The sequence below is a fragment of the Emydura macquarii genome, unplaced genomic scaffold (assembly GCF_026122565.2).
Source record: "Emydura macquarii macquarii isolate MOO-44397 ecotype Brisbane River unplaced genomic scaffold, CSIRO-AGI_Emac_v2 contig_67, whole genome shotgun sequence".
NCBI classification, from domain to species: Eukaryota; Metazoa; Chordata; order Testudines; family Chelidae; genus Emydura; species Emydura macquarii.
The window spans coordinates 7451291-7479256 of record NW_027130204.1 but is presented as its reverse complement, the minus strand read 5'-3'; the positions used below and the strand labels follow the sequence as shown (position 1 = coordinate 7479256).

The following is a 27966-nucleotide window of genomic DNA, read 5'->3' as shown; positions in this document are numbered from 1 at the left end:
TTGTTCTTATAATATAGTGCTTTTCATCATATAGGTCTCAAATTGCTTTACTAAGGAGGTAAATATTATCCCCATTTTTAAAATCAATGATGTGTCCTCACCTGAAATAGGGAGTTCAGTTTTCGTAACCTTAGCTCAAAAATAAATAATTTACATATCGGAAACAAAGGAAGTCGAGAGAAAACCAATGGAAACAATTAGAGCCAACATAAATCCATATGGAGAAACTGGCAAGACATTTGATTAAGAGATGATGAGTAAGTGGATACATGAAAGAAATATATAAAATAATGAATGGTTCTTATTTCTTGAAACATAGCAAGGGGATGACAAATATATTGCCTTCAATTTTATTACTTCTCACAAGATTATTTTTAACCACAATGCATAACCCACGTGTGGAATTTAACACTGAGGCCAAGAGCTTATGAGGATTAAAAAGATTAGCCTTTGTGGCAAGGCACCTCCTCCATTTCACAAGAAGATGTCAAACTCATACTGTGGTTTAAATGTATACCATCCCAAGAGATGCCTTTAAGATAGAACCATCCGAATCAGCACAGACTGTCCATTTCCACAAATGGGATTCAGCTCTGTGTTAGTGAGTGCACATCTTCCACAACTGTATTTTATGTTGTATTTTTGCTGTACATCAGCAAATGCAAACTTTTAAACATATTACTTCATCGTAATAAGACATTATAATACATACCATTAATCTCTCCTATGGATACCCTGATGTGAATAACCCAACATGGTCAATTAAGTCCTGATGCACAGTTTTTTTTATATAGAACTATCATATATGCAGAAGAGAATATTTGTCAAGCAGAAAGAGGTAAAAAACAGTTGGTCTCTAGTTTCCAAAGCACCAGCCTTAGCTCTCTCCAAAAAAATCTTGCCTCTGAACTACTGCGGAAATAAAGCTGCATACAAGAATATATTCACAGAGAACTGGAAAGGTCTAACCTGGCCCCAGATTCTTTGTATACGTCACCAAATCCTCCATAGTTTCTACCACTTCTGCCACAGTTAGATATTCCAAAATTCCTTTGCAGACGCGGATAATTTTACGGACCTATAAAGAAACATTCCAGCATTTATTACAGCAAGCTACAATACAATTAATTAGAAATGCTTGTTTATTACTGAAAGAGAACAGGTAAAGCATTTGGGAGCATAATTTATAGATAATTATGTGGTTTGGAATGCTGAATAAGCTGCTCACCATTTCATTACTCAAGAAAGCCTCATTAGCCAAAATCAACATATCTGTTCTTAGAAATGCAAATCCTGCTTCTAATAATTTCCAATTGCATGAAGACAAAAGATATTAATGAAGAAGTAGTAAAATTGTGAGTGTATTTAGCTATTATTGCATTAGAGAAAATGCTGTCAGTTTGAAGAAAGCATAGTTTAAAATTTATTATTGCTATTCAACTGGTAAAAAGAAATAACCTAAGCCAAGCTATATCAGAGTAGCAGGCTCCAAAGTTTTCGCTATGTAAGGTTCTCCATTAGGCAGTTTTGCTCATGCAGAACACATTAGATAATATCCCTTTTGGAAGGGCAGATCCAATTTCTTAAGTCTTCTAAAAAAAAACAAAACAATGAGCATGTGAAGAGAGGTACTTAATCTCCTTTTACTTCACTACAGATTCTGTACACTTTTTGTTCAATACTCTGTTAATCCGCATTAGGCTTTTAACTACTTTTTATAAAACATTCACACCAACATGTATAAATATTCTCTTCAATTCTTCCACCACATGCTTCAAAACATGGCAAAACAGTCAGATCCCATGGACCATCAAATCTGTTTTTTAGAGATTGTAAATTGGAAAGTACTACTTGTGGTGGATTCAAATCACAAACTGCAAGTGTTGCTAAGTCTGAAATTATGCTTCTAGTAACTGTCCTCAGAAACAGCAGCTCAGAACTACCCCTAAAACTAAGTTAGATAAATCAACATTAAAACAAGGGCTCTCTTGAAAAATACTAATAGGAGAAGTTGGGAACATGCTAGATTTGTATATCTGTGAGAATCAAATCCAGAGTCAAATATATGAATCTTATTGAATTGGGGTATGCCACAACTGAGGTTTTGAGCTTTTAAAAAAGTTTAACTTTAAACCAACTGAATTCTTTCCTTGAGCATTGCATCTGTAGTTGGAATAGTACAAATATTTTAAGATGAACATGCACAGAACTCTTTGTGGCACTGATTACGAACCCTTGCAAGAATATATGTGATTTCTAGCGTCACACAGTAATTCCAAGCACTAGCCTCATCTCAGGATGACATGATAAGAGAACAGTATCAGTAATCAGTGAGTTAACAGAGCAGCAGCAACACCGGTACTGGAGTGCTCACATACCATGGGAAGGAAAGCATATGGAAAACTTTGCAGGCTGAAAGGTGTGACATAGGTAAACATAGTAAGCAGCATCAGTTTTTCCTCAACCAAATGGGATATGTTTATGTTAATTTCTTTCCCTCTTAAAGGCATGATGCTAGTCACTAGGTAATAGGAGATACCATATTCCTAAGAACGGGAAACATGATCACAAAAGTGAAGCAACCCAAATGTTTCCATTACTAATAGCATACACACAAAAATACATAAAATGAAGCATAAGCCTTAATCTCACATTTCTTTGCATCTATGGGTTTACATAAGGTCTTGAGTGCCATTTTGTAAAAAAACAAAATTAAGAAATATGCAAAAAACTGAACAAGGCAGTATGAAAAGGTTTTTCTTGGGAGGAAGATTGAAAGCATTTTGTGCTCATCTATCCAAATAGAGTCCTTGTCAAGTATAATGAATTTTGGGAAGCACTATAAATTAGCAAATATAAATTCAGTGGGTATTTGAGATAACATGATGCTGCTGTATAGAAGCAGATGTTACTGTTACTTGGACACCTACCTCAGCCTCATCAAAAGTCAGAAGCAAGTCTGATGTTCCAGAGAGGATGCCTCTTGATCCATCAATGAGATAATCACGAGCAGGTACTGAATAAGGATCTGCTTGCAGCATCTGGGCTGCCTGGACAAGTTTAGTGCAGGCATTCTCCACTCTGTACGTAACAATAAGATACAGCAATTAACACTTACTTTGCATACTCTGCCAGGAAGGCAACAGATGTATAAACTTGCTGGGGATTGAAATCTCATTATTTGTAACTATCAAAACACAGCAAACAAACTGTTTATCTGTCCCAACAAACACATACCTATTTATGGTTTACATGTACAAATGTAAATATTTACATCACCGGTGATGTCAGCCATTCTCTTTAGAGCAAGAGGCAGTTCTTTGGAGCCTTACTAATCTCAGGTCTGGTCTACACTACAGAATTAGGTCGACATAAGTCATCTTACGTTGACCTAATTATGTCAGTGTACACCCTACAGCCTTGCTCCTGCTGTTGTAAGTGCCCTACTACACCGACATAATAACCCCATCTCCACAAGAGCCTTCTCACATGCCATTCTACTGAGACAGCTATCAAAAGGAGCTAATTATGCACTTTATGTATTTGTGCTCCTTATGGGTACCTGAGTCCCATCAATAGCACTGCCACAGTTCAGGAAAGAGGGTGGGCAGTATCCATTTCCCACAGTGCATCACATTCTTAGGGCTAGGCTGGCGACACTGGAGGAAAGGGGAGGCCTAGGTACTCTGGGATAGGGTTACTTTTGACTCAGGTCTGTGCATTGCAGTGTGGACACCAGAGCCCTAGGTTCAAGCATGGGTCAAAAAAATCATCTAGGGTGAAAATGCAGTGTAGATGCTCAAACCCAGGGTTCCTTGATACGAGTCAGCTGACTTAAGTCCCAATAACCCTCATTTTACACTGCTGTGTAGAAATATCCTCACACACCCAATGGACACTACTGGCCAAAAGTATACGAACGGGAATGCATGAGGTGCACGTGCACCAATGATGGAATACATTTGGACGAGTATTTGAAGAACAACAGATCCCTTTTGTGTTTAAAGCTCACAAAAAGAAAAAGACATCAAGATTAAAAGACAAACGCCCCAACTATGCCTTTTTGGGGGTTTATAAAAAGCTTCAAAGTTAAGTGACACATTCTAGCTTTTTGGGTAATCATTGCTGGCCTACTAAGAGATACAAATCCAAATGCATACCTCTGCATTCAGTTGTAGTAGAGATTTGTGGTACTTTGTAGGGAGGGAACAGTTTTAAACTGTTAACACTACTCTTTCAGCCTCCTTATTTTCCACCCCACTACACCCAATGTCTTCTGCTTTCTTCTCTCCCCATGCCCCAACTTCAGGATGTCTGTATTAGCTTCACCCCCCTTCTGCAAATCTAATATAAATTCTTAACTTGTTGTGTTCATTGACAAGTAACTCAGAGTTGCACGGTTTGGTGTTGGTGCCTAGCTATAATATCTAAAAGGACAATTAGTACGGAGAAAGAGGAAGGTGGAAGATAGTTTAAGCTGTTTAGAAAATTTTACAATGGATTTTTTGTAAAATCAGATTTTCTGACCTTCCTGGAGACACGACACTGATTATGCTGATCAAAGGTTTCCCTCCATTTTCTGTCCTCCTCTCAATAATAGTTAAGTACAGCTCAATATACAGATTCTCCTTACACTGATCTTAATGTCATCATCCACCAATTCGATCTTAAACTATCCCTGAATCAAGTTCAATCAAACATGAAATTCTTACTACACCAGTTTGGAGATAAACCAAATTTACTACATTGAGAAACTGGATTGTGACACCTAGCGTTCTTCATGCTGACCAGAGTTCCTCCTAATAGGCTTTTAGGCATAGTGCTGAGAGCACTGAAATGACTGAAAATTGACCAATCCATCCTATATTCCTGACCATACTAAGAAATAAAATACATAATACTCGAAAAAGCTGTGTCAGCACATTACACAATTTTCAGCTAACAGTCTGAGTAGACTCAAAAGGGGCAACAAACAGACCCTGACACAAACGGTAGTCTACAATGAAACATCACACCAGCTTATCGGGGGTAATAATTCACAATTGAGTTAGAGAATCCATTAAGACTAACAAGAGAGTCAAAACAGGAATGATCTGGTATATACTATATAAAACATAATTAATTGCAGCTTCAAGTCCAACTTACTTCACTGAAGTTAGTTTCCCACTGCTGAAAGTAGTTGAACCACAGTATATTTCTTCTTTCCAGCCACACTAAGAAAGGCATTAAACAGGTCACCTATCCACCCAACTCAAAATCATAGGCTCAAAACTACTGAATTTGCACAGCCCAATGTCATGGTTATTCATATACTAATGACACTGCAGCTAGGGCTGTATTTCCCATTTGTGAACAATTGATGTAAAAGTAAAAACTCTAAGTCTTCAAGATTCAGCAAGTGAATGAAATTTATTAGCTGCAATGTAGTTTTACTTTAAAAAATATTTAGATTTAGGGGTGATTTTGTGTTTTAATTGTATAAAGCCCAGTTTAGTGAAATGTTCCATAACAGCATTCTCTCTCTAAATACTGCAACTTTGGAATATGTGCCTCTGCAGGAGTGCAGGATTTTGTAAAAGAACAAAATAATTTATTGCACAATAAAAAAAACCAGTCCAAGTTGCAAGACACGCAAATAACACAATCACAGCACTCAATTACTTTCTTCCTCCAACAGGAACTATATATGGTATGTTTAAAAAAATTGAACAAAAGTTAATTTCTAGGTTTGGATTCAACCAGAGAACACAAAGCTTTTAAGATACAAAATCATTCAATTGTTACAGGCTTAAGACAACTCTCTTATATCTTAGGGTTTTATCTTGTAAAAAGACAAATAGGAACCATAATTATATAGACAAGATTAACTACTAGGCCAACAAAAATTTCAGGTAGGTAAATTGTGGGTGAATGCAAAGGAAAGAAAAACTTTTAGAAAGTCATCTTATTTTATACTTCATTACTTAACTATTCTATAGAATTAACACTAATTACAACTTGTGGTTCAATTTATGTTCTTCCGCCCACTAAAATTATTGGGGAAATAGAGGAAAGACAATATGCTAAGATTTTGTGAACACCAATCCTATGGGAGGTTGGGGGGAAATCTGTTTTTTCATCTAGTGTTTAGGTTTCTTATTCGCTTCTGAAAGATTCTGAGAGCCGTTTCCCCTCAACCAATATTAATGTCAGTTCATACATTCTGTAAAGCAAAAATACTAATCTGACACTTCTCTGTTAACATCAATGCTATTTTTAAGGGGCTTGGGGGGGGGGGGGGCGGGGGGCTTCATTTTAACAGACAGAATGTATGCTAATGACTTATAATTTGAAATGGAAAAGCCACTAGACAGAAAATAGTAGCTCTACAAATGTGACTGCCAGACTTGTCAATTCACATGTGCTGTAACACCAAGTAGCACCACCACATTTATAGGCCAAAGTTTAGTCATCAAGATTAATTATATATAAATATATTTTGATATTCTTGTTTTTAGACATGAGCAGAATATTATGTTGACTTGCAATATAATCGGATTCGTATGTGTCAAAACATGTATATTTTTAAACAAAAGATCTCATCCTTAATTTTAAATGCGACACAAAAACTCAGTTGCTAAAGATGAAGTTTAATTTTTGTAGATGTCCTGATAGATCCTTCTCCTGCTTTATTTTGTGCTGTGCTTCCCTTCTGGTACAATTATTTTGCATGACATTTCATTACAATCAATGACATTTGCATCATTCTATTGGAATTACTGGAGGTATGTCTTCACTGATGGCAGCAAATTCACCGCCATCAGATCGATCTATCTGGATTGATTGAATGGTCAGTGAAGACCCGCTCAATCGATCACGAAGTCGACGTGTTAAAACCACGCCCTCAAGTGACGCAGTGCAGTGAAGATGCCACATAGGAGTTATGAAGTCGACTGGCGTCATGTAAGCTACTCTGCGTAGCTTGCATAACTCCCATCGACTGCCGCCGAATTTGAAGGTAAGTGTAGACTAGGCCTGACAGAGCAGCTTCAAGCTTTTGCCATAATTACAAAGATGTTAAAGGACTCTTGGCAATCAATTATCATTTCTTCAGAAAACTAGTTTCCATAAGTGCTCAGGGTACAGTTTCAATTTATAGAAACAGTGACATTTTCCACAAGGAACACAAAATGTTAGGTTGACCAACGATAATAGAGCGGAGGTTTTATTGTCAAATTTGTCGTTAGTGATAAATTTAAAATGACATTCAAATATTTTAAATAGACTACCCCATACTGAACAGCTATTTAAACCTAAAATCAAGGACACAAGCTAAGAAATTAAAATTCCATTTGTTAAATGCTAGATTACTCTTCAATATTTCTCAAGTGCTCTATAAAAATGCTGCATAAAAGTAAAAGTATCTTGTGAATCCTTTCCAGATTTTGTAGTTATATGGGAAACATGCACATGCACAGATGTCCAATGAAATTCTGTAATCACTTGCATGTTTGCTCAAATTTTCCAATTCACATTCTGTAACATGACCTCAAATAACTGATCAAACTTTATTTCCCACAGGCGCCTACTCTGAAGTGTTTTATTTGCAAACTACTCATTATAGCAGCAAGAGTTAGTCTTAATATATCATTTTACAGTGGCTCTCATCCCAAATGATCCCATGTGAAACTTAAATTATACCCAAAGATCTGTTTATCCATCTCCGAGATGGAATAGGGCAACTGGTTGACACTCTGTAGAAACAAAACAGGCAGGGCAGGAAGTTAACACTCAGGTGGTTTTTGAAAGCTTTATCCAAAATGACTTACGCTGCTAAATCTCACTTTCAAAAGTACCTTTTGGCACTTAGGAATCTTTGAAAATTCTACCCTTTGTCCAAATGAAACTAATCACGTAAGTGACATTCAACTATGACACAGGGTTCAGATACTCTTCTTTTTCAGTCACTAAGATTCCCATGGCTCTCCTCATAAGAAGTCATGACCTTTTTAGGTCTCATGAAAAATACAACACCACCTCCAACAAGATGGATCCTTTTAACATCATAAAAACCATTACGCAATATCAACTAAGATGGAAGTGTGCCACCTATCTAATTCACTAATAGCACTCTCTACAACAGGCTGAGGGTATATACACACAGACAGTGGTAAATCTGCCACTGTCAGATTGATCTATCCGGATTGATTGAGCAGCAGTGAAGACCCACCTCCTCAAAATGCACAGCGTAGTGGAGACGGCACACTAAAGGGAAGTTAGGAAGTCGATGGGAGTTACGCAAGCTACTGTGCTTAGCTTGCGTAATTCCTGTCAACTGCTGCCGAATTTCCTGATCAATGTATACTAAGCCACAGGGTATATCTACACTGCTGGCTCCACGGTGATCGATGCAGTGGGATTGTGACCCACTCAAATCAATCCCAGATGGGCTCACTGTTCAACGCTAGTAATCTACTTTCCCGAAAGAAATAAGGCTGCATCAACGGGAGGGCATCTTACGTAGCTTGCGTATCTCCCGTTGACCAGTGGCTGCAATGTAGACCAAGCCTGAGCCGGAGACCTGCAAGGAATACCTCCAGTTCAATTATAGACCTGGCCTGACAAATCTGATAGGGTCAGAGCCCAAGGTAGAATGGCTACACATTTTCCACAGAAAAATTCCGAGTTTCCTGAAATGAACTGAATGATTATCCCCGACACTCTGATGATGAGCTACAGCATAGAACCTTAAGATAAATCATTAAGACAATAAAGATATTTAACAAGTGAAAGATACTGTATTTTAGAGACAAATGTTGCTGCAATAAACTCATGACAGGGAGCATTTCTTCATTCTGTAAATTATCTAACATACTTTCAACATTGTTTAACTGACAGCAACGCAATTTCTTGCAAGTTTTTACATTTTTACAATTTTGTCATATCACACAAAAATCAGGTCACTTTACTGATAAAAGCATTTTTGTTATTAACAGAGAATAAGAGTACTGTTTGCTCCAAATTCTGGGGCACACAGTAGTAAAAACTAATTTTTCAGTAGATGGTTTTAGTATAAGTACTTAAGATAAAGTTATTTAAATAAATAGGTATCTTTGTGAAAAACTATATTATATTACCATTAATAAAGTGTGCCAAAGCAAAGCCCGCCATGTGAAAAGATATTAAAATAGTTCATAACCCATCACATGGATGTCATTTGTGGTAGCTGGTTTGTAACCCAAGAAAAATAACCCAAATTACATGACTGATATTTTTCTACTTCTCTTTTTATACTGCATACCAGTGCTTATCAAAATGGTGGTTCTATGAGAGTCTGCATATTTATAATGACAATTTTTATATTCAGACATTAAATTCTTTAGATTCTGTCAAGAATCAGGAACAACATACATGTAGCAGAGTAATTAATAGTCTGGAGAGCTTACATATCACCCCAATATTCAATCTCAGACATGTATAACAATCATGTACTCCTGTTACCAAGGTTTTACTTTTGGTCTTATAATAGAATAAGGTGTATAATAAAAACCATAAATATACTTTTAGACATTGCTATGATCTAATCAAAACAAATGCACAAAAGAACTTGTGACATCCTGACTGACTCTTAAAGAAATGTGATTTAATGGTGCACATTTCACCAGCAAAAGTAAACTTTGCATTCTAGACATCAGCATATGCAGTTACTAACTTTTGCGGGCAGAACATGTTATTTTCTTACATAAAAAGAGGTGACAAGCAAAAGAGAAGGGAATACAGCAGAGCTGAGGCAGCGCAAGTTAAGTTACAGCAGGTATACATCATTATGAAGATTATGTGTTTCATTATTTTAAAATCACCATCCATTTTGCTCATTTTTCCTCAATTCTTCAGATATTTAAGACACAGGCAATAAATAGTTTAATTTCTCTTAACTTTTATTCTAGTAAACCATATTTTCATGGACAGCATTTGTTTTTCCCCACAGTGATGAATTTATTGGCTTCAGTCACAAATATCTATTCAGTATTACTTTGTTTAATGTCAGCAAATTTGTTTTCAAATTGAGCCACATAGATCACTATAATCATGTTTCCAGAATGACCAAAGCTAAATGACAACTCTAAAATTTTGAAGAAAGCTACGGATATACAAAACATATTGTACAATACGAAGTCATGTTATCGTTTATCTGTCAAAAGAACATGTAAAACAGGAAAAGCTACACCTTATTCATGTACTTTGCAAGCAAATTTTAAGACAAGGGAACAAGATTAGTCACATGTATTGCTTTATTTTGTGCTCCCAATTAGAAGAAAGTGACCGTATTCTATTTTATCTATGTATTGATGCCATTTCTATTTCCTCCCCCTGCTTGGCAGTCTCCCAAAATGCTGAAACATCAAAATGCAGAGGACATACCAAAATCATTAAAATACACAAAGAAAGGATCTGACAGGAAAATTTTACTGAAATCATTACTGTGTAATACTTTATATTTTAGCACTAGTATGTACTGACAACACACAAATAATCTCTCCAATCACCACCTGTTGGAGAAAGCCAAGTTTACCTATGTGGGCAGGGATCCACTATTTGTACAGCTTTATTCGGTGCACTGACAGCTTAGGCCCCTTTCCCAAATATACAGATTTTTTTAATGTCCATTTAAAAAAAAAAAAAAAAGACATGAGTAAGTCTGATACCTGATTTGAGTCAATTTTTTACTTCTATTCCCAGCTGGAATCATCATCTACATGAACAATCATTTCAGAGAGAAAATATAAAAACCTAATCTTGTATAAGAACACTGTTTTGCTACCCAAACTAAGTGTTACTAGTTTATCTTCTAGTAGATCTCAAATTAAATATTTCGAATTTATTCTGAGTGCAAAGAGACCAGGCCATGTTATCCTGCTACTTGTCCAGCGTTTCCAACTCACCTCCTCTTTGCTTCTCTCAGAGTATTTCTCATTTTCACTAAAAATTAAGCAAGTCATATGAACTGATTTCAGAACATGAGATTTAAATTATAGGTATTAGTCATGGCCCCAATGGCAGACACACTTAAGTAATAGGATAGGATTTTTAACTACAAGGTCAATCGTTCCGATCTGAATTATCTCAGTAGTCAATGAAAGATGTCACCATGTGATGGCTGCCGAGTGACCTATGTGAAATGAATTTGCTGGTCTCAGGCCCACTCCTACTGGAAAGCTTCACAAAGCCACCAGGACAGGTTATTCTAATTTGCAATGTTGGAGACAGTTTCATAGAAGCCAAAGCCTTTTTTTGGTTTGGTTAAAGAGGCTGAACTAATCTTCTCACCTCTAACAGTGGTCCCAATCCCTCCAAGTCAAGGTTGAAGTATATTGGCTGGTTGGGGATGAGCGGGAAGAGTTTGGTGTGAGGTTGGATGATGGAGCACACATTGCACTGCTGCCACCCGCACCCTACTTATTCTGTGATCAGATCACTAACACCAGGGCTGTCGGAGAACTGTTAAACGCTGATTCATTTAGAATGAAAGTCTAAATAAAAGCTTTTGATAATACAGGCTGTTATTAGCTCCAAGATTGCGCTAGAACATTTATATCCCTGGAAACTCAGAAAGTTTGGTTTTTTTAAATAAGTGTTATGTGGAGTAAGTTTTATCAATGAAACAAGTAGGTGTGATTCTCATTTTTCAATACGAAACATAAATCCAAACAGTCAAAGACAAATACTGTTGAATTTAATATTTTGATACTTAGCAAAACATTTATTTTTAAAAATTAATTTGTTCAGTGTTGATCCAATATCTACTGCTTAGATATTCTTCATAAAACTTCCAGCACAATTCCACTGCAGTCTTACATATACTGACTTAATGACTGATACGTGAAAGTTTCCACAAAGCAGTGCTGGCTCACTAATTCCAGTAAATTTATTAATTTCTTCCATCTGCTTCTCCCATCACCCACCAAAACAAAGGGCATCAATTAAAACATGGCTTTACTTTATTATCTATACAGCCTGCACAGCAAAGGGCAACCAAATAAGACTTCTGTATAATGCTAAAGGAGCAATACAAAATGTAAGCCTCCAAAAGCGCAAGCGCGCGCACACGCACGCACAGAGTACTCTTTTGTTTATTATTTTAGAATTTGGTTCAGTAGTTTCCTGTTCTGGTTTCTGAGCATCTTGTCTCTCTCTCAAAAATACAGTAAGATATTCAGTGACTTAGCATGTGCCAGCAGAAAATGCTAATAAAGAAAATACTGAGTTTGCCGGGAGGGGTGGGGGGGGGGGTAGTAAGTAATTGGGGAAGGGAAGTCTTTTCAATGAGAATTTGTCATTTGACAGTGACAGGTGTGGCAGTTTAATGACAGCTAAAAAGTGATGTTTCATTTTTAAGACTCAAGGTTAGAGAGGAGAAAATCATTTGTCTTCAATGCTTAGCCATGAACTTAATTAGAAGTGCCAGTCAATTAGTCTTTAGGTGACTTGAAAATATTTCCAAGTAATGTTATACAGCAGCAACTGGCTATGCTGTCACTGACATACTTCTCCTCCAGCAAAAAAGAACGGAAAAGACTTATGAGGAGAACAGCACTAAATGTTACAAAGTTCTTTAGCATATCTTAATACCGATGCATGGAGAAATATCGTTATTTCACCCACACAACATCAGTATCCCTCCAGAGAGTAAGAAAGGTACCATGAGGAAAAAAACCAAACAAACCTACCCATACAAGCAAGGCTGACAAAGTGGTTATGTCTGGTGGAGATTTGGCATCTGGCTACTCCTGTTAGCAAAAGCCTACAACCTTTTCTGTCTTTTAAAAAAGGGAGGCCAGGGAAGCAAAGCGAATATTAGGAGAATCTCTGCCATTAAAAAGAAGCCCCCCTCCGCCCCCCTTCACAGTAAAGAAACATTTTCTTCTAGATATAAGTACCTGTAGCTATGGCAGACATTTTGAATATTTAGATAAACTTACTTGATAAAGGCTGGTGCCATGTCCCTTTTTAAAATCTGGTCATCAGTTGTCTGCACAGTTTCTTTTCCAACCTGCATGAAAAATCCAAGAGTCATATTTAACCCCTCAGCTTTGGAGTTTCAGTTTAATACTGCAATCAATCCGATCAGATATCAACAAAAGGAAAACTAGTAATTTTTGTGAAGAATAATGGACAATCTCCTTAATTAGTTTTGATAATGTCTGTACAGAGTTTTGAATATGTAAAGCATTCTATAGATGCTAAATATTAGAACTTTCGAAGTTTACTCTTTTTGTAGTGTTAAATTCATGGACAATAAGCTGCTCGTTAATCACGGTACAAATTTTCTGGAATGCAGTATTCTAATGTGGTTCCCTGTGCAGATCTGGTCAAATTAATAATACTAATACAAACACTGATTTCCGATATTGCTAGTCAAGATTTGAGAAAACGATTCTTGCTACTGTACAATTTTTTTATTTTATTTTTTTTTAAACAGGTAACATGCATTTCAAGAACACCAACTGCAGCACTGAGTCATAAAAATAAAATGTTATCCAATTATTTTTAGAAAGCAAAGAACGTGGTTTGAACATTTAGTCTTATAAGCAGTCTTATTTATGGGTTTTAGTGATTCCACTTATGTGAGCATGAGTATATACTAAATGAGATCACTTTTAAGAAGTGCACATTAAATAGCCAATACACTATAAAAAGAGGCAACAGCAAGTCTTAAGTACACCAAGGTTATTTTGGTGCTAGTCACATTATCATGTATTAGAAATAAATACATTTTATGTCTAGTGTAACTTATCTACTAAACCTCAATGCAGAAACAAAGAAGCTAGTTTGTTTTTTCTTCCTACAGAAATAGTAAGAAAAAAAATTAGCATTACACAATTATGAAAGAAAACAGAAGCAACTTTATATCGCCAATAAGTTTGACAGACTTGCCAATAAAATTGGAAACAGAAAGCAGGCTCCTCCAAGGTAAAAAAACAAACAAAAAAAATCTGTTCTACCGAAAGACCCATGTAGCCTATTAGAAAATGTAATTAACTACAGGAAGTAAACACACCCACCCACAAAATGGGTAACTTCAGGCAAAAATAATCACACAAAAGTTTCCCCTGGAAGTTAATAATAAAGGAACTAAACTAAAATCAGGGTAACATTCACTGCTTTCATACACAATAGCTCTTGTGTTATACAAATCTTTCAAATCGCCAGCTGGTTCTCTGTGGTCTATGAGATCATAAACTTGACAGAATATTTCCAGTTGCATTGTTCACTGCATTTTCCAGCTGAATAAGCCATTCAGGAAGGCCCTGAGAAGCAGAAGGTCTTTAACCCAGAGACTAGTTTGTATTAAGTGCTTCCTGGGCTGCCCCAGCAACAGACAAGACAACATTGTATCCTAACTTTTACTGCACCAATAAATATGTTTTAATATGTAACCTTTTAAAATGCAAAGGTTCGCCTGTATTACACTCCCAGACCAGGGAGATGTTTAAAGCCAGAGTAGTTTATCTAAACTTTTGTCAGAATCCAACAGACATACACAGAGTTTGCATAAGCCTCAACGCTCGAGTATTTTCTAGTACAAACTATAGTCTGTTCACTAGCACTGTCCCCCTTTGACCTAGTCAGAACAGTTCCCAACTTTACAGAGAGAAGGCATAGGAAAATGCAGCCCTGACATTTTCTAGTTCTTACACCAAAAAGCAGCTTACATTTACCACTAACATACATACTGTAACTTAGGTGTGCTACACTTGCAAGGTATAGGTGTCATTTCTGCCCTTGGATACACTTCAGGAACTCCCCCTCAAGTCCATGTGAGCTGTCTGCATATTTGAGAACAGAATATCCAGACTTCATGTGGAGGCAGGTTCTCCATCTGTTTTTTTGCATATATACAGAGCATAACAAGTCAAGATAAATTATAAAAAAACTCTGTCTGTTGCATTCTAAGTTTGTATAATAGAGCGGAGCAGTTAATCAGTTTACCCATCCCATGAAAATTTGAGATTTTGAAAATTTTTCCCAACCGTAGCTGGGATGAGAAAAGTAGAAATCTCAAATTGTTGCAAACCAAAAACAAGTCTGTTTGTGTCAACAGAAATTTGGATAATTTCAAAACATTTCAGTTTGATTTTGACCTTTTAAAAATGGTTCTCACTCAGAATGACAGTAGAATTGGAATTTTCTGTTTAGAAAATGTCAAAAAATGTTTAAGTCAAGAAGTTTGTTGAAACCAGCCTTCTCCTACAAACTGTTTCAACAAATCAGCATTTTCCTGACAAAAAGTGTTGCCAAAAAATTCCCAAATAGCTCTACTGTATAACTGAGTTGGTGGTCTAACATAAAAGGAGTATCTAGGTTTACTAATTTTTCAAGAACTTCTAGTTTGATATTTTTTGCACATGTTTTAAATCAAACATGAAAGCAAAGTAGGTGATCTTAACCTGGACTTGAAAAAGTCACTCTCACTCTGGGGGGGGAAGCTTGACCTGGCAAGTGAGGGAGACCAACCCAATTTCTGAAGAATCCAAGCTTTCATTTTAAAACAAAATTAAGTGTCAACACTTATGGTTCCAAAGAAGGCCTCTCAAAGGTGACTGGAGTATAAAGATATGAGTGTATCAACAGTTTCAGGGACTCTGTTGCAGTTCATAGTTTGACCATCAACAACAGGGTGAAATGAAAAGTCTGGCTATTGCTGGGCAAATCAATAGCTAGCATGAGAGGCAAACACACTTTGGGGTGGAAGGAAGGGGAATGAAAAAAAAGCAAGGAACGGTACCTAAGAGAGATTCAGGGAGGTATATAGTAGTAGAAACTTCTTTCATCCTACTATCCCCTTCTCCCAGTAGCCGCTAGACTCAAGGACGGGAGGAAAGATTGACATCACCTCCCTTTCAGAAGCTGAAGGAGAGTGGCATTTCAAGCTTATCAGACACCCACTAACCAGAGGCAAATGTGAAGAATAGATTCTCCTGCACAAAGGTAATGGTCAAGGTCAGTAGGCTGGTAGGAACCCTCAGCAGCGACGGAAGGCAGTAGGCTGGACTTTTCAATCAGGCTATAGCTCTTTGACCTTGTTGGTGGGCCCTTATTCCCTCTTATCTACCTGTGACTAGTAGCAGTGTAGTATCTTTTAAAATTCCCTCCCATGGCTAGCAACTGTTTCTCCTGGCTGCTGCTAGGGGGAAGGAGACAGTTTGGAAAGAGTCATGGCCCTGTTTAAAAGGTGCCATATCTGGTGCCTTTGTTCCCAAGACAAAGATTGAGACGCCAGTGTTGCAACACTAATAATTTTATCACGAGTCTTGATATATATTGGATATTTTTCCTGAAATCCCAGCTCCTTGATTAAACTTTCACCTAAAAAAGTAAAAGCAAGTTTCTAGCTCTCATAGTTGCAGAGAAAAGCTTGAAAATATGAACTGAGTGCACTCTAAAGTTTAATACAAAGAATACAAAAAAATTATTTATTTAATTTTTAAAATCTCAAGATTTTGGAATGCTCATGGCTGGCAATACTGAGGTACTGAGGACCTGCTGAACATTAGGAAAAAAAGCATCAGAGTCCAAAGTCAGAAATGAAATTTTTTACTTATAGCTCCCCTATCTTCCCACTTCAATTAGAAAGGAAGACATTTTAGTGCTTTCTAGAATATTCTAGAAGCTTGTTTAAAACAGATGTTTTTCACAAAATTTTTCACTAGCATCAAGACCAAAAAAAAAAAAGGTAGTCATAGTCCTAGACTTTCATCTTCACTATTAGATACCAGAACAAATAAATAAAGCCATTGTAGCTGAACTCCAGTGTGGCAATGAAACGGTCAACTGAATAACTGATAAAAGCGAAGAGGTGAACAAACAAACAAATACTAGGAATTGCTCAAGCAGAAAATGGCCTTATGTACCTAGTTTATACACTAGAAATGTATCATCACTCACCCAAGCCATTGCATATACATTAAGTGAGCAACAGAATTTAAAAATGTACCCACATTTTAAAGCAAGCCTGTAAGAAATACAGACTGTAAAAAAGATGTTTTAGCAATTGTGTGTTAAAACTCATGTCAGAAAATTATCTACCTATATATGCAACTCCATCAAATCCTCTGCAGCTTCTGCAATTTCTCATATTCCCCATCTCTGAGGAATCTGTCTTGAAAACAAACACTAATGACCTACTGAAGCATTAAAGGGCAAATGCAGAACAATTTCCTGATTACACACTTACCAGGACCCACATTAATGTCAAACTGCAATATCCAGAGGAAAATATTTAGGCTGTAGGAACTGATGGTCAATATCATTTCTGTCAGCCCTAAAACAATAAAAATGGCCTAGGCTATAGGGCTAAAAGTATCTGCCAAACGTTAGTGGAATCAGCCAGCAATTATGATAAATTATGCCTGCCTCCTGTTTGTACAGAACAGCTAAATTTGAGGTCAGGTAAGAGAAAATATTTACTACACTGGGTAGAGATTACCAGATGTTTTATTCAAATCACCCTCATTTCAAGCTGCAAACTCAGTGTTTAATTTGCAGTTGAGTATTTTTTTTTTAATTTATATTTAGCACATAAATATCAGAATCAAATTTTGCAACCACACACAGTAACAGCTGCTGAAATGGGACACAACATTTGGCTCCTGGACTGTAGGCAATCAAAAGCATTTTTTAATATGGCTCAAGTTTAAAGTTGCTCTATGGGGCTTGGTCCTCAGTTATTGCCACCCAGTAGGATTTAATTTAAAAAATTACCAAAAAATACCTAGGTTAACTCTGCTTTACACACTCTGGTTCAGCAATAAACTGAATTTTCAGAATAAAGATAGAGTTCGGCTGGCTCATGAAAGCTGTCAAATTTAATTCAGGTTTTACTTGTCACTCCTCAACCCCCATAGATATTCTGATGGGATGATTCCCTCAGCATCCTATAGAGAAGATGTCATACATTTTACAAGCAAGAATGAATGAAGAATATGGAGGACTCGTGAACAGGCTAACGCCAGTTTCATAGGTTACTCCCTGCAGTCCAGCCCAGTGGGACTACTCACTCATTTAAAAGTAACTTGCTGAATCAGGGCCCTAATAAGGCAAATGGAAACATGATGCTATTTTACAATATATTTATCCAAGTTAATAAATAATCTAGAAATAATAAGGGAAAACACAGCTTAACAGCTTTATTCTAGTGCATGTCTCTTATTCAAAATTCATCCCGATAGTATTTAGCACCTTGAACTTTAATGTGTTCCACTTCCAAATTTCAGTCAGTTGCACCGGCTCTAAAAAGGAGATTAAAATGTGTCACTGACAGATGTTTAAAAGGCATACTCTAGCACTATTTTCTGAAAGCCCACACTGCACTTCATCTGTGAAAAGTAGCCAGATCTGCTTAAGTGCTGCAAGATAAATCCATAAGTAAAGCAACAAGAAACTAAGCTTTTCCTTTCAACTTGTAGTCCATATCAAGTACCTTGAGCTCTTCTGACATAACAAATCTTTATCACTGCAAAATTAACATTTAACCCAATCTCACTATTGCCTGATTCAGCAAGGTACCTAAGCACACACCTAACGTTAAGCACGTGAGTATCTTCAATGAAGTCAACAGGATTATTCATGCTGTAAATCAGGCATGTGCTTAAATATCCTGCTGAATTGGTTCCATCTATAGTCCTATCTTTCATTTATATGGAAGTTGTATGCTTTGTGCTGGTTTTCTCATGATTACACTAGAGACTGAATTCCAGAAGTCTCAAGGTACTAATCCAAAAATCCTCCAGCAATCAATCAAGAAAATTAAAGCTCAGCCATCTGTCCCTAACATCAGGAAACTAGCCTACATGTGGCAGTGAAATATTTAACACCAGTTCCAATTGCCCAGAGGCCAAGGAAATCCTAGAATGAAAACCTACAATCCAACTACAATAGTTCTATTACAGAAAAAGACTATGCAGAAACCAAAGTGAGTGACATCATTTGGACAGCAAAACTGATTTTTATTGATTCTGCAGAGCCAATAACCCTGTGCAGATAATGAGGCCACTGTCTAAGTGTTATGATTAAAGGCAGGGTACATAAATCAACATGAAGGAATTACAAAAGCAAATATTAGATATGCCACAGTGACCTGTTCAATATAAAATATTTTAATTGGAGAACTTTTCCGGCACTATTATGAAAAGTTTCTCTCCTGCAATACTTCTGAGACTAGAACTACTTCAAGATTATAATATGCTAGCCCCACTCTAATCAGGCCCATACAATGATTAATTCTTTCCTTCTAGATTTTCCAGATGAAGTTTATATGTGCACAAGAAAAATGGCAACTGTCTAACTGGTAAAAAGGCCAAATGCAATATGTCACCTCTGCCTCACATGGAACAGGCACAGGAAAACCTTTCATGGCAGACACCCAAATAAAAAAAAATTCTGTGACCCATTTTTAAGACATCTATGGCTGTCAGAGATCCCCAAGTCTCAAAGTGGCTCCATTAGGTGATACGGAAGGCTACAGAAGTACATAACATTTGGAAAAAGACAACATGTGAATTGAAGCATGCCACCAGTGAGGTTCACAATAAGTAAGGCAATTGTGATATTGGAGGGCTAAACCCCTCTCCATATCTAACAGAAACAAACTAGTCTGAACAGCAGAGCAGAGCAAAGTATATTGCACACCAACAATACATGGGTTGTATCACTGTTAGTGACAGCCTAATGTGGGTTCAACATCCCCTACTCCAACTCAAAAATAAAAGTTAAGCTGTCTTTTTCCAGAGGGAAGCCGAGATGGGAATATTTGGAAAGTATTAATAGGAACATTTTAGAGGAGAGGAAAGATAGGAACTTCTGTTTAGCCCTCTAAAATGTAGTAGGTTAGACAACTGCATCATGAAATATTCACACTTCTGCTAATGGGGGAGAAGAGATTTCCCAGCCTGAAAAGGAGACATGGCCTGTATGAACTTGTGCTCCCAGTCCCAATAGCTCATTTATTCATGTGTGAAAAATGACCCTTAAACCAGTAAGATTTATGGCTGGTTTTCCCCCTTCAGCAGGATGACAAACTCAAGTGACACAGATCTCAGTACTCTAAATACAAACTGTAAGTTATGTATTTATATAGCATCATAGGTTTTGACAGCACTTAGTAAGTTGATAAAGAAAAAAGGGGCCTGAATTCTCCACCACACTTTGTGTAGTCATTTACAAACCAGAATGGTAGCATTTTATACCCAGTTTGCCCTTACTCCGTACAGGTGTAATTGCCTAAGCAAAGTGCCAGGTAAGTGGCAATTGACGCCCAAGGTCTCTCCCTTGGAGCTCATAAGGGAAGTTAGAACAAGAAACACTGAAATGGCAGGACATGTTGAATAAGGAGCTGTTGGCAAGCATACCTGAATGAATGACCATTTTCATTATCCTATTTTCTCCATACCCCAAAACTTACTAGTTTTACCTTGAAAATATTGCGAAGAAAAAAACACAAATTGCTCTTTTAGCTTATCCTTTTTTACAGGAAAATGATTTTAGCCAAAACAGAGCCTGGAGAGGGAGGGGGGAAATGACCAAAAAGCAGAAGGCCAAACACTACCCAACCAGGACCAAACTCTTAGTGATGTTTTATACACACATGCCACTATTAGGTGAGCAAGACCCACAGATAGTCAGAGGCACATTAGACTTAAGTGGTGAAACCCACTGGATAGGTTGGAAATTTGTCCTTTTCTAAATCCCTTTTTGAAACTCACATCAATCTTTTCTACATCAATGTCTCATCGGTATCTTCTCTACACCCCAACTGTTGCCTTCCAGTTTTTTAAATCTGTTTAATTTTAAACTCTTGGGAGCAGAGGCTTTGCATTTATTTAGCAACGGTCATGTACATTTATGACATTAAATAATTTGATGAACAGAGATAGAGAAAGATGCTTCATTTTGTAGAAAAGGCTACAGGCAGGACACAAAGAATGATCTCTCTCAGATTCTAAGATGTCCCCCACACTAAAATACTTTCTCATTTTAAAACGGTCGTCTATAGTCTTACTTGACCACAATAAACAGCTTTGTTTTTTTTTTTTTTTTATCTAAAGATTCACTTCAGCATTTAATTATTGCAAAAATCTGAATTGCTTTCTGTACTCCATTGCCATTGACATCAATCAGCCTTGAAACATACTGCTAACTTTTAACAGTAATTGTGAGTTGCATAAAGAGTTCTAATGTATCCAAATAAAAATGCAGCTTAGCTGCCAAGTACTGAATTTTAAGGTCTTATATTCATCATGTGCAAATACTTGCACTGGACTTTCTGAATACTAGATTGCTTAAAACACAGATCTCCTTTTCAGTGGCAGAAGCGAAGCCAGCCCTGCCCTCTCAGGAGGGCCAGTATTTTAATAGTATCATGGTGATAATTCCAGTACATCTCAGGCTTCTTTCTTTTGAAGATCAAGGTAATAGCAGTTCTGTGCCTGAAGACAGGATTGAGAATTGTGGGGAGAGTAGGAAGAGAATACATTGGTGCAATTAATTTACTTTGAATTATGAGTTTATTTTGAGGTATAACTGCAGTAACATAAGAGAAAATTAGATTAGTCACTATGAACTCCAAGTCATGGCAAATATGGATGAAGAACTGCTTCTTCCACACATACAGATTTTTTTTCCAGAGGAGATTTATATCCATTGTTATTCACACACACACATTGTATATTCTGTCAGTTTTCAAATGTAATAATTTAACCTCACCATCCTTTAAAGATACTTTTACTTCAAGATTATTTTTTTAATGCTTATCTTAACATTGTTTCAAGGAGATGAAGTTGACTTTCTTGGTGCCTGCAGGACTTACTGCTCCGTCACAAATACCCCAACCTGCAATATTCTGGTGGATTACCAGCATCTGTGTGGATCAGTAAGGGGAGAAGTCTGTCCACAGTCAAAAAAAAGTAATTTTTTTTTCCAATTCTGAGCAGATTTGGGTGGGAGGGTTAAAATCTGATTGTTAAAGAATATTGTGAGCCAGGGAAACTACTACAGAAATGCTACATTAGCCTTTTATTTAAATGAGTCAACTTGCAAAGGAAGAATCTAAACCCAGTTTATTCCTTCACTGTGTCTAAGGTTTAACAAAAATGTATTTCTCTATCAGGTAATCTTGTCAAATCAAAAATTAATTTGAAACTTTCCATGTATGTAATCTGGTTTTGGTTTTTGTTGGTTTCTCTCTCTTTCCCTCCCCCCCTTTTTAATATGGGCTATAATGGATGTGATTGCTGTGAAGTTGGCTCATGTTGCACACAGGCCTTCATTTCAGATGGCATTAATCACAGTATAGTCCTGCAACAATGTATTTCACCAGTGTACAGAAGAGAGATTTACTCATCCTCTGTAAAAACAGAATAATTTTCATGCAACCTAAACCCATGTCCACATTAAGAAGTTAATGTAAACCATTGCTCATATGAAGTTTAGATTCACTGCAACATTATTTATGTTGTATGAAACAGAATAAGGTATCAAACAATGTGTTCAAGGGACAATGTTCACTTAAGGCAACTTCATAAGAGCTCAAACATGGATTTCATTTTGGATTTGCACTATAATGAATTCTGTATATCTGCTGTACAGTGTACTTAAGCACAGAGTCAGCCACAGATTTTCTCCACATGGTCACTGCATAAGAATAGCTTGGCAGCATGCATGAGGTGACTGCTCAACACAGAAAGCTTACAGATGCCATTGTGATTAAGTTGCTGCTTAGGGTATTTAAAGAATAAATAAGACACTTGTGGCCTTGCATTGATTTTTAAATTAGATACATCTTTTTATTTAAATGCTCGTGTGTGAAATGGTGTGTTTTTTACAGCATCATAGTCCTATTAAATGTATCAAAATTTATCCAGGTGCCAGTTAAAATTGTATCATTTTTTCCTTCAACACCAAGAAAAGGGCTGAATAAGGAAGGGTTATTCACTCCTTCACTAACACAAGAACCAGAGGTCACCCAATGAGGTTAATAGGCAGCAGGTTTAAAAACAAACAAAAGGAAGTATTTCACACAACCTATGGAACCTGTTGCCAGGGGATGCCGTGAAGGCCAAAACTACAATAGAGTTTAAAAAGGAACTAGGTAAGTTCATGGAGTATAGGTCCATAAATGGCTATTAGCCAAGATGGTCAGGGATGCAAACCCATGTTCTGGGTGTCCCCAGCTTTTGACTGCCAGAAACTGGGAGTGGACAACAGGGAATGGATTACTCGGTTACTGCCCGTTCTGTTCATTCCCTCTGAAGCACCTGGCACTGGCCACTGTCAAAAGACAGGATACTGGGCTAGATGAACCATTGGTCTGACCAGTACGGCAGTGCTTGTGTTCTTAGGTAGAATCTATAGTAATTATCACCAACATTAGGCTGAAAAATCAGGTTAACATCAAAATTAAGTTTCCTTTGGAACAGCTTAATGCTAGGATCTGCAATGGGTAATTTTATTCCAACCCACTAGGAAGTCAAACAGGAGGATGGAATATAGAGCCACAATGTGTTGCCCCAGACCACTTTCAATCTCTTTGAGGAAGTACAGGGTCACTGATGCAGTAGCAGGTTAAGAACAGGACACACCTGTCAGGAACAGTCTAGTTATTACATCAGTCTCTAGATGACCTACTCCTCCAAGCTGGTTCTTCCAGATGTGAGCTGAGGTACATGGAAGTGTGGAAACTTGGACTGTCATTGCCAACTGAGTTTTCCCTGAATAACTAGGACTTGACTTTCCAGTGCTGTCAGGCTAATAGCTCTTTCACCAGCATCTGATTCTTTAAGAAGATACTTAAGAAGATAAAGATTACTTTACTTAGTGAAAATACTGTTTTTATTCAAAGAGAGCTTTGAATACCAGACAGATCAAAGATTCACACAGGCTGCTCATTGTGTTTTTAATAAGAGGAACTTTTCACACTTTTAGCAAGAAGGCTTGTAATGCATCAGTTGGTGTAACAAGTCCGTGTTTGGCAGATGCTGGCATTTTGCAGTCAAAACCCTTTCTGTAAATCTGAATCAGGATTCACTAAATAAAAAGTGACCTTTTCATCCATTTAGATTCACATCTTGAATATTCACCATAACCAAAATGCTCTACAAGTTACATGAGTCTAACTATATTTGTAATTGATATTCAAATTGTGCCTAACATTGTACATGCCTACTGTCTAGAATTCAATCTAGGTCAACTACATATACTAACCTCTGCGTACAAACTTGTTTTTCCTTCTTAAGAAGTTTCCTAAATTATGCAGCAATAGAAACCAAATGTACTTCCCAGAGCCTGAGTTTTGCAACTGTATTAGTTGGGGAACATTTAACTTCATTTTTGGGTACATTAAATTATTTCACTCTGTTGATTAAAAGTAAGAAAAAATTAGAAGGGGAGAGGAGAAAGTATTGTCTTAAATTCAAACAGGCAAGACTAAAACACAGAACCCTTATTTCTATTATTTTTTAAGTGAATAGACTGTATTCCAGGAAAAAATATCACTGGAAAGTAACATTGTTTCTAACTTCGGATCCGTCTGCTTAAAGCATTGTTTTTAAATACGCATACCACTTGAAGGTATGCGTTCAGTAAATTTCACATTTTCGCATAAAAGCGTCAATAAAAGAATGCTATTATTAAACCTAGATGATTCACTGGATGGATGGCTATAACAACTGTCAATTTAACAAGACTCCTGATGGGCATTCTAAGGGGAGCAGGATGGTTATATGCTATTGTGTAAAATATTTACCAGCTAGTACGCAAGTTTTACTGCATTATGCCCCTGGGCCATATTTGTGATTTTAAGTTTAACTATTGTCAGGATGTCAAGAGCCTGTGTACAAGCTTTAAGAATTTTCTTCATAAAAAAAGTGAGCCCTTCATTTTAGATCACTGATTCATATCCTTTCCAGATAATGGTGACCAAGAAGTATTATCATCTAATATCTGATCAGTAATTTGTGTAAACTGATTCTCTGAAGTACTGATTAGTGTACTGGTTAAGAATTTCAGAGCTCATGCTGCATCCTAAAAAAAGTGATAGCACAGGCAAATAAAACAAGACATGCATGGGAAAGACAAGTTTTACAGTCCAGTCCTAAAGGGAGAAACTGTAATATGCTGCTGTGATGTTGTATGATTAAAATATGACCATGCATATAATTGTTGCTACATAAGTACTTTGTACAAGATTTGTCGCATGTCATGTAAGGTGTCGTTGGAAAAGCTATGATTTCCTAAGTATCATTATTCTGTTTATATGCATATATATATATATATATATATATATATATATATATATATATATATCATAATTTTGTATCTGAAGTATATAATTTTGTATCTGAACTTATAGCTATTGTCTATGTCTTGGCATCCTGCATATATGCTGCACATGCATTCCTAAGTAACACTCACCAGGTCTACATTGAAGCCAGAAGGCCCATTGTGAATGGACTACGCAAGTTAAAGGACACTTGTTTCGCACAACAAACCACAGAAGAAGCCTCTCACTACCTGGTGAGCCTTCCTGTGAACGTTTTAGCCAGAATATGGACAATGACTGCTCCTATGACTCAAAGCATGCAAGTGCATGTGACTTGCTCAGGTGACCCTGGACTCCATTTTGTGCCTTCCACAAGGTAAGGCTAAAAGCATCCACGCACATGGGAGAAGGTATATAAGGCAGCTTCACCATCTCCATTTTGTTTTCATTTCCTGCTTCATTTCTCTGGACTGGATTTCCAAAAGAGAAGCACTGAACAAGAACTGATGACCCCTAAACTGTCTGGGTAATTTCCAGAGACTTTAGCAAATTGGCAGTTTATTCCACCACTGCAACAAACCTGACTCAAGAACTTTGCAATGAGTGTATGTATATGATTCTTTGACCATTTTAACTCTCTCTTCTTTCTTTTTCCCTGTGAATGAACCTTTAGATATTAGATACTAAATGATTGGCAGCAGAGTGATTATTGGATAAGATCTGAGTTATATATTGACCTGGCTGATCTCTTGGGATCAGAAGAACTCTTTGGTTGAGTAAATTGTTTTTAAATAATCACTCATCATAAAGTCTAGTGTCTGGGTGGTGAAACCAGGGCTGGGATATCTAAGGAGACTGATTTTCTGACTTATTTATTAACCAGTGTGGTAAGACAGAAGTTTACTTTCGTTGCTGGCTTGGTATATCTTATGGAAGAATAACCACCGGTCTGGGGAAGGTCTGCCCCATTTCTCAGTGGTTTGTCCTGAATCTGGTATCCTGAGCTGCGACCCACTGATGAACAGTGACAGCTGCCTCTCTCAAACAAAGAAGGAGAAAGAACAGTAAAAAGTTGAATTAGACTAGCTGAAGGACCCTAAATGACAGGTTCTCATTAGCTGTTCTCCTGCCTAACCTGTAGAGCCCTGAAAATTTGCGGATATCCGCTAACTTGCAGATGGTGGATCAGATGCAGATCTTAAAGGTGGGGAAGCAGCTGTCTAAAGCTCATAGCCTTTGAGGCCGCTTCCCCGCTTTTGAGATCCAGAGGCAGTCCCACCACCCACCGGCTGTTCGGTGGTTGCCTGGCAGGGCTGGCCGCCAAGCAGCTAATTGGTGGCAGGGGGCTGGCCTCCAAACAGCTGGCTGGAGGCCATGGGGCTGCAGGTGCCCTGCAGGTGTGGATGCAACAGCAAAGATTGACCCGCCATGCACAGCCTGTCAGATATAAATTGATTCTCACGGATGTGGATCGGATGCAGATCCACAATTTTGTATCTGTGCAGGGCTCTACTAATCTGCACAGGAGTCTGTTTTGCAACAGAGGAACTGAGACCCAACAAATGGTTTTATGACTAAAAGAGGGAGGGGAAAATTGGAACAAAAGCTTCACTATCCTGTATTTAATATACTTCTTGATTTGTTACCACAAGCTTCCCACATTAGAGAGGCTCTGTTTGAGCATGATGAAGTAACTAAATAGTAGCAAGTACTATACAGAAGTTCTTGCTGGCCACCACCGTCATCAGTGGTCTCAACTAAGGGCACATCTAGGACTCACTCCTGCAAGGTGCTGAGCACTCTGGCCAATTCAGAAAAATATTTAAGCACATAAGTAGGCCCACAGACTCAGGAATTGACATTTAGTCACCTTTCATTAAGATCCTTAAATGTTATCTTGTTTGCACTGAAGATTTTTAGAAAGTGTCACAGGACTATTTCCATACTTCATATGAAGACTTGACTTTGCAAATACCATTCTAGGACACAAGTAAAACTGCATTTGAAGTCAACTTGTTGATCTGATTAAGCATTATTTTAGCCCTCTAAATTAATGTACATTTATGAAACAGGAGTAGAGTCATTACTTGCCTTAAACTTAGCAAAAAGTTATTGAGAACTTGATGCATCAAGCAGTTTTAAAAAACTATTTATAAATAAAGATTTTTAAACTTATTCTCAAACCTTTCTTGCATAACCTGTTGATCTTATATACATTTGTGCTGTTGCTGATCTTGTGCATTGCAACAGATTTCTGTACTCAGTGGCCCTGTACACTACTGCAAACTGTCTCAAAGATTAGCATTCATCACCCTGCAACAATGCTTTAGACAAGCCAACAACGTGGTGTCAAACTGCTTAATGTATTGTAGACTCTGGGACTATATTCAAGGTGGAACCTATATCACTAAAATAAAGATTTCACAGCAGACATTAAAGTTCTTTAAAGAATGAGATATTAATTTATGGCATAAGACACTGTTTTCTTGACATGAGATTCATAATACATTAGTTCAATTTCTAATGTGCAGTCCAAAACAACCTAAACCTACGCAATAAAATTCAACATGAAAGAGTGGCGTAAGCTTAATTCAAGGCTGAATTCATTTAGTGATTGATGATTTTTCACATAAACCCAATAATATGTTTTTTAATGTACCATTTACATATCA

The 27966-nt window shown here is 37.1% G+C and overlaps 1 protein-coding gene across 4 annotated transcripts in view; it reads right to left on the bottom strand.

Annotated features, from left to right (window-relative positions):
• The window catches only part of VCL (vinculin), a 93228-nt gene that overhangs the window by 50371 nt on the left and 14891 nt on the right, over window positions 1-27966 (bottom strand). For all 4 annotated transcript variants that reach the window (XM_067539131.1, XM_067539160.1, XM_067539140.1 and 1 more), the window contains exons 2-4: window positions 12960-13030; window positions 2931-3081; window positions 970-1078 (exon numbers count right to left, since the gene is read on the bottom strand). In XM_067539131.1, the coding sequence (XP_067395232.1) occupies window positions 970-1078; window positions 2931-3081; window positions 12960-13030 (331 nt within the window). The remainder of the gene's footprint in view (window positions 1-969; window positions 1079-2930; window positions 3082-12959; window positions 13031-27966) is intronic.